This window comes from Carcharodon carcharias, chromosome 27 (assembly GCF_017639515.1).
Source record: "Carcharodon carcharias isolate sCarCar2 chromosome 27, sCarCar2.pri, whole genome shotgun sequence".
Classification (NCBI taxonomy): domain Eukaryota; kingdom Metazoa; phylum Chordata; class Chondrichthyes; order Lamniformes; family Lamnidae; genus Carcharodon; species Carcharodon carcharias.
In genome coordinates, this window is record NC_054493.1 from 8,606,590 (window position 1) to 8,614,042 (window position 7,453).

The 7,453-nt window shown below is 44.9% G+C and overlaps 2 gene segments (V, D, J or C); one reads left to right on the plus strand and one right to left on the minus strand.

Moving 5' to 3' along the window:
* Positions 1–576: 576 nt before the first annotated feature.
* On the minus strand, positions 577–1,668 carry LOC121270136. The segment is given in 2 exon segments: positions 577–917; positions 1,618–1,668. Coding segments are annotated over 2 exon segments (387 nt in total).
* A 3,532-nt stretch (positions 1,669–5,200) lies between these two features.
* LOC121270137 lies at positions 5,201–5,912 on the plus strand. The segment is given in 2 exon segments: positions 5,201–5,246; positions 5,353–5,912. Coding segments are annotated over 2 exon segments (606 nt in total).
* Positions 5,913–7,453: the final 1,541 nt, after the last annotated feature.

The window sequence follows — 7,453 nt, forward strand, 5'->3', positions numbered from 1 at the left end:
GAATGCAGGACGAGCAAGGTACAGATAGCCCTAGTGGGGGGAAGGAAATATGGCTGTGAAAGCGAGTTTAAGTAAACACCTTTGCAAACACCAGGAGAGAAATGGAAAGCAATGAAGGTGAACAAGGCAAAAGAGAGAGGCGAAAATCCTGTAGGAGAGAAGAGCAATACTCCTTCAAGGTAGGCATTCCTTGAAAAGAATTGGCAGTCAATTAAACACTAAGTTAAAAGCAAAAAACTGTGGATGCTGGAAAAAGGATCTTGTTCCTTTGCCGTGAGTTTTTTCATGAACAGCAGTGCACGGATATAAAGAGACCCCGGCCACTTTCATGTGTTGCATTTTCAATGTCAGTGGTGAGTTCTCAGACATTCGCAAATAAACAGCAGGATTCTGCCCCACACATTTAATACAGTAATCAGACTGAATCAATATTAAATGTGAATGATTTTAGATGGTGCTTATATGGATTGTGCTCCGAGTCTGCTCACAGAAGAATGGATTCACGTGTCAGTGTCTGACCCGCTGTTATAAACGGCCCTCAGCAGACAGCAGCTGTGACCCAGAAAGCTGCAGCAGTTATTGTACGAGGTTGTCACTCGTTTCCATCACTGTGAGACTCTGTGCACAGTAATAGACCGCGGTGTCAGACAGCCGTAGCTCCGAGATAGTCAATCGGTGCGACTTGTCTGTCTGCTGGACAGTATCAGAAAACCGATTCTGAGCGAAATCCGCCTTAAATTCAGAACCTCCACCCTTGTCCATCTGGACTGCAAACTCGGGCTGCCTGCCTGGATATTGACGGTACCAGAATAAATAATAACCATCGTCGGTATAGGTGCAGGTTAAAGTGGCATCTTCTCCCTCTGTCTGTGTGAGTAAGGGTTCCTGTTTAGTAACAGAACCTCCATCGCTCAGATCTGGACACACGGTAAAAGAAAGCGGAAATCAGCGATTAAAACTTCAACTGAACAGAACTGAGAGTGAGAATTCACAATCAGTGTGACATAAATTAAATGTACTTTCGAGAGCACAACAGCTCATTCGGTCCAAATGGTCCATCTACGTGTTTCCAACCCCGAAGAGCGTCCTTCCCCACTCTTCATTTCACTGTCTCAGCAAACCCTACCACCCTTTTCTCCCTCTTCCGCTTATCTCGCTTCCCTTAATTACAGCTAGACTCTTTGACTCAACTACTCCTCGTGTCATTGAGCTCCTTATTTTAAAAACCAAAGGTAATTCTCCTGAATCCCCTTTGGAGTCTTTTCCGTGACACTTATAAACCATACTTTGGGAATCCTCGACAAGTCGAAATATATTTTCCGTCGAACTCCTTCATCATTTTGAAGACCTTTATTTGCTTGCCCCTCAGTTTCTGTTTACCAGAGGACAAAACCCCAGTCTGTACAGTGTTTGCTGAAGTCTAACACCATCATTGTAATTCGGTTTCATTTAATTTCCTTTTGCGACTTGTATCTGTCTTATTAAAGACCAGACCATTTCGCAATAAATCCAAGTGTGGTCCGATCAAGATCTGAAACATGGTTAACATGAATTTTCCGCTTTTTAAATTTATTCCCCCAGAAATTAAGCCCACTTTTCAAGTTTTAAACTTCTTACCGACAATGAATGTGACCCAGAACACAGCGAGAACGGAGAGCCGCATTGTTGCTGTTCCGGTGGATGTTTTGTGTCTCAGAAGTCGGCAGAAGGTCGGAGAAGAAAAGCTGAGTCAATTGGCTGAGGCGGATCTGATGTCGCTTCCTGAGGATATTAGATCAAAAGAGCTGAAATCACTGGATCTGATTGGCCTGCTGTGACTCCAGCAGTCACGAGTCGGTGTTTATTACAGAGAACCGGGACATTAAGGCCGCATTCTCTCTCTATGACCTTATGAATTGGCAACGGGTCAGAAGCTTTCTTTCATCCATGTGGGACCTGGGTCCAATCCAGGCCATGGAGAGGTTGATGGTCTCCAATCTGTGGTCGGTTACAGGGTGTGGCAGTGGGTCAAACACTGACCTTTCCCCCTCCATGAATTGGGTTGGAAACCAGTGGGTAGAGAAAGGATGGACATTTATTATTTGTGATGGGCACAAAGCACATCAGTGGGTTTAATGCTCCCATTTCTCCTGTGCTTAAATAGAGCACATAAAATGAGTAAAGTCCACTTTGGGAATTGTAAACGAACGCCATACTATTTTGCGGTGTGTTTGAAACCTTTTTTGTGGTTGTTCCCAGAAATAAACGACTTGAGCTGTTTGCATTCTCTGCACATTATGGGCCAGAGCAACACCTGGATCCGCATTCGCCTAAAGACTTGTTTTTAAACCCGTCTGTGAGCGAGATTTGGGGGAGAAACAGATTGAGACTCGGGAGGAAAATTGAGGGGGAGAGACAGTTGAATCACGATTGAACATCCGCAGTTTATATTTGGATTATGGTTTTCATAGCCATTTTCATGAAACGGCTATTACAATGGATGGTTAAGAGTCACCCATATTAAATACAAACCAAGGAGCCGGATTATTAAACCAGTTGTCTCAGATTACCAGTCTTGGGACAGAACCACTGAATTCGCGGACCCGTACCTGCTGCAGTGCACATATACGATGTGTGCGCTCCCTCTTGTGGTGATGTGTGGCAAATGGTCTTTTCCTGGCAGTTCACAGAATTCTCAAATTAATGAATGATGTTCTTGCTTAATTATGCCTCTTTCTTCTTGTCCTCTTTACACCTATCATAATATCCTTTAATGCAGGTGAACCTATGCACGGAACCAGTACCATATGGCCCTTGGTGCAGTGAACTGCGGTAAAGCGACCATCACTGTTCTGTGTAATACAAATGCACAAGAGAGACTAACACTGACTGAAGTTCTGGGACGCGCGCATGGCCTGTAGGCTCCTCAGTGACACCAGGAAACATGAAAATTGGAGAAACCCGGGGATTTCAATAAGGAAAATAGCGATGACGCTGAAGGAAACAATGGAAAACAAAGGCAAAAATTAACAAACAGCAATGTAGATGGAGGTTTATTCTTCCATGTACTGTGCTGTTTCGGGCCGTGGTAGAGCAGAGCTCAGCTCTTTAATAGAACCTGACATGTGACTGTAACAGCCCATGATATGAGAGAGACTTGCCAGGATTCCCTGGACGCTGTGCATTCTGCTTCTGGGGTTTGAAAGAAAGGGGCAAAGGTAGAAGTCCTTTTATTCTGAAGTAACACTGGATGACGAACTGGCTCCTTCATCCAAGGGCCTTGAGTTTAAACACAAGCTGAAGAAACCTTCAGGGAAATGGAAACGCATTAGGAAAATGCAGCGGTGAGATGGAGCCTAGGAAGAAATAATTCAAAAAAGTCCAAATTAGTCCATCAGCATTCAACATTTGTTAGCAATTTCACAGAGAATATTTTAGAATATTTTTCTAATAATTGACACAAAGTGTTTATGACAACTGGACATCACCTTGAGAAGAAAAAGCACATGGGAACAGAGAAAAGCGGGGTTCAACATAGGGAGAAGGGAACAATTGAGAAGAAAACCAGAGAAACTTTACTCCGAGACATCTGGAATATTGAAACAATGGTGATAATCTAAGATACATTCCTATTACAGCCACAACCATCTCACAAATTTCAAACAGAGAGACCAAATCTCGTTTATGGGGTTCCTCTGTTAACTGAAGACATTTTACTTTAAGAATCATCAAGAGGACATATTTATATTCATTGCTTAAGGATCTTAATGAACGTATATGAGAAATGCACGGTGTTGTCCGTTGAACGCGTCATGTGCTAAAGGGAAGAAGCAAAGTTTTATGGCTTGGGGAATTTATCTCAGGGTTTTGTCCACGAAACATTAGGGGATTTTTCTAACTGCTTCAGCCAGATTGAAATGTGAGTGGATTGAATCTTTCGCCAGAGTAATGGCAGCCCTTTGGGAAATGATGAAGAGGAACGGGATGATGAATTTAGAAGCCGTCGTCCAGAGGTTGTCTGTCGTTTCCTCATTGTCTTCAATCCAGATGTGGTCTGGGAAACCTACGAGAGTGTGGGGGAGAAAACATAATCAGATGGTTTGTTAATTCAGGGCACGATATTATGATTGTAGATTTTCGTTCCTTCTCCTACAGGTGATTGTTTCTCCTCTACTTTACTAATCACTCTCAACAACCTCTGTTTCTCTCTCCACTGCTGCTCTTCCTGAATGATCATCAAAGTCACAATGAATCAATGGGAAAGGCGGAGCGATTGAAAGGTTTGGGAGATTGGGAAATGGATACTAAACTGTGGAGGAAAGATGCACCCTGAGACCTGGTTACTGAAGGCATTTACTGTACAGAGTCTGGATATGTGTTATCAAGGAGCCAAGGACAATTCAAAACCTCCTTATTTTGTTTCTTCCCCTGCACCACATCTTTACCTCATCTGAATGAGAATTGTAAGACCAGTATTTCATGCACTGCTGGCCTTAAACCCTTGTCAGTGTACATTCTCCCTGCACCTCACCCTGGGGGCGTTGAGCCCTCTTCCCGCGATCTGTTAAACAGAGGAGTGTAAACAGCTGCAGAGAATCGATGTGGCACAATCTCTTTTCTGCCTCTTGTAAATCCAAGGTCTGAGGATGCTGGCTGTTTAAATATACCCTGACCGTCACAAAGGACAGAGCTCACCACATGGTTTTAAACACAGTTTTAAATGCAAACCTCAGTCTGGTTCGGTTCTCGAGACATATTTCAAATTAGAAGGAGAGCTGTTTCTCTGAGTTTGGTCAGTAATAACAGATATCTCGTTATAATATCACGGATCTAAAAATCACTGAGACAAAATACAGAATCAGTCTTAGCACAATAGTGAACTGACACTTGATAAAAACCTCACTGGAGTCACTGTTCCCGGTCTCCTGACATTCAGATCAATCTTGTGTTTCCCGGTTATAATAAACAGCCACGGTTTTCATCCCCGCTCCCGGTCTCTAAATCTGAGCTATTCCCCCAATCAAGACACTGACTGTAGTCCAGCTTCGGGTGTTTCTATTCATTGAGAAGCAGCTCACTATCTACCGCTCTCAAAACACCACTGGGGGCACAGGAAGTGAGGTGAGAACATCCTGAGCCTCGACAGCAGATTATTGAGGGAGGGGTTTGGAACGGGTGTCTTCAAATATCCAACTCCCCTTTTACAAAACTGACAGCGACAATGCGGCTACTCAGCATCTGGGTTGTGTGGGGATCATTTCTGACGGGTAATTGCGATCCAGTATATTTAATCTTTTCTCTAACTTTCCAAACACACTTTGAATCTTAAACAGCCGCTGGACTGACCTTGTTCTGTTTGAACATGTTTTTCAGATCTGAGTCACGGAGATTCTGTCACTCAGCCGCTGTCCTTAGATGTTAAGACAGAAGGAGAAGCGGTGACTCTAAGCTGTACCTATGATACTACACAAAACAGCTATTCTTTATTCTGGTACCGGCAACACCCAGACTCGCAACCCGCGTTTATATTGAGGAAGGATTCAAACGGTTATGAAGATAAAGCTGATTTTGCCAAAAGCCGTTTCTCAGTAGATCTCCGGATCTCTTATAAATTCACCAGTTTAACCATCTCGGGTCTGCGGCTGACTGACGCTGCCGTGTATTACTGCGCTCTCAGACTCACAGTGATGGAAAGCAGTCTGACCCCTGTACAAAAACTGCCTTTAGACTGTGGATTGGAGCTCCTTTGGGTTGGGGCTTGTGTAGAATCTCGGGCAGGTGCAGCCACAATGTTCAGCGGCGCTGTCAGACTCAAACACAACCCGAGAGGAAACGCATTAACCTCGATTCAAACCGTCACAAAATTGTTTCTAGGAGCCGCCGACAAAACAAACTGCAGAATCGAATCAGACCGGTTCAGCACAAAATCATAAACAAAAACAGAATTACCTGGAAAAACTCAGCAGGTCTGGCAGCATCGGCGGAGAAGAAAAGAGTTGACGTTTCGAGTCCTCATGACCCTTCGACAGAACTTGAGTTCGAGTCCAGGAAAGAGCTGAAATATAAGCTGGTTTAAGGTGTGTGTGTGGGGGGCGGAGAGATAGAGAGACAGAGAGGTGGAGGGGGTTGGTGTGGTTGTAGCGACAAACAAGCAGTGATAGAAGCAGAATATCAAAAGATGTCAACAACAATAGTACAATAGAACACATAGGTGTTAAAGATAAAGTTGGTGATATTATCTAAACGAATGTGCTAATTAAGAATGGATGGTAGGGCACTCAAGGTATAGCTCTAGTGGGTTTTTTTTTTTTATTTTATATAATGGAAATAGGTGGGAAAAGGAAAATCTTTATAATTTATTGGGAAAAAAAAGAGAAGGGGGAAACAGAAAGGGGGTGGGGATGGGGGAGGGGACTCACGACCTAAAGTTGTTGAATTCAATATTCAGTCCGGAAGGCTGTAAAGTCCCTAGTCGGAAGATGAGGTGTTGTTCCTCCAGTTTGCGTTGGGCTTCACTGGAACAATGCAGCAAGCCAAGGACAGACATGTGGGCAAGAGAGCAGGGTGGAGTGTTAAAATGGCAAGCGACAGGGAGGTTTGGGTCATTCTTGCGGACAGACCGCAGGTGTTCTGCAAAGCGGTCGCCCAGTTTACGTTTGGTCTCTCCAATGTAGAGGAGACCACATTGGGAGCAACGAATGCAGTAGACTAAGTTGGGGGAAATGCAAGTGAAATGCTGCTTCACTTGAAAGGAGTGTTTGGGTCCTTGGACGGTGAGGAGAGAGGAAGTGAAGGGGCAGGTGTTGCATCTTTTGCGTGGGCAAGGGGTTGTGCCATAGGAGGGGGTTGAGGAGTAGGGGGTGATGGAGGAGTGGACCAGGGTGTCCCGGAGGGAGCGATCCCTACGGAATGCCGATAAGGTGGGTGAAGGGAAGATGTGTTTGGTAGTGGCATCATGCTGGAGTTGGCGGAAATGGCGGAGGATGATCCTTTGAATGCGGAGGCTGGTGGGGTGATAAGTGAGGACAAGGGGGACCCTATCATGTTTCTGGGAGGGAGGAGAAGGAGTGAGGGCGGATGCGCGGGAGATGGGCCGGACACGGTTGAGGGCCCTGTCAACGACCGTGGGTGGAAAACCTCGGTTAAGGAAGAAGGAGGACATGTCAGAGGAACTGTTTTTGAATGTAGCATCATCGGAACAGATGCGACGGAGGCGAAGGAACTGAGAGAATGGGATGGAGTCCTTACAGGAAGTGGGGTGTGAGGAGCTGTAGTCGAGATAGCTGTGGGTGTCGGTGGGTTTGTAATGGATATTGGTGGACAGTCTATCACCAGAGATTGAGACAGAGAGGTCAAGGAAGGGAAGGGAAGTGTCAGAGATGGACCACGTGAAAATGATGGAGGGGTGGAGATTGGAAGCAAAATTAATAAATTTTTCCAAGTCCTGACGAGAGCATGAAGCAGCACCGAAATA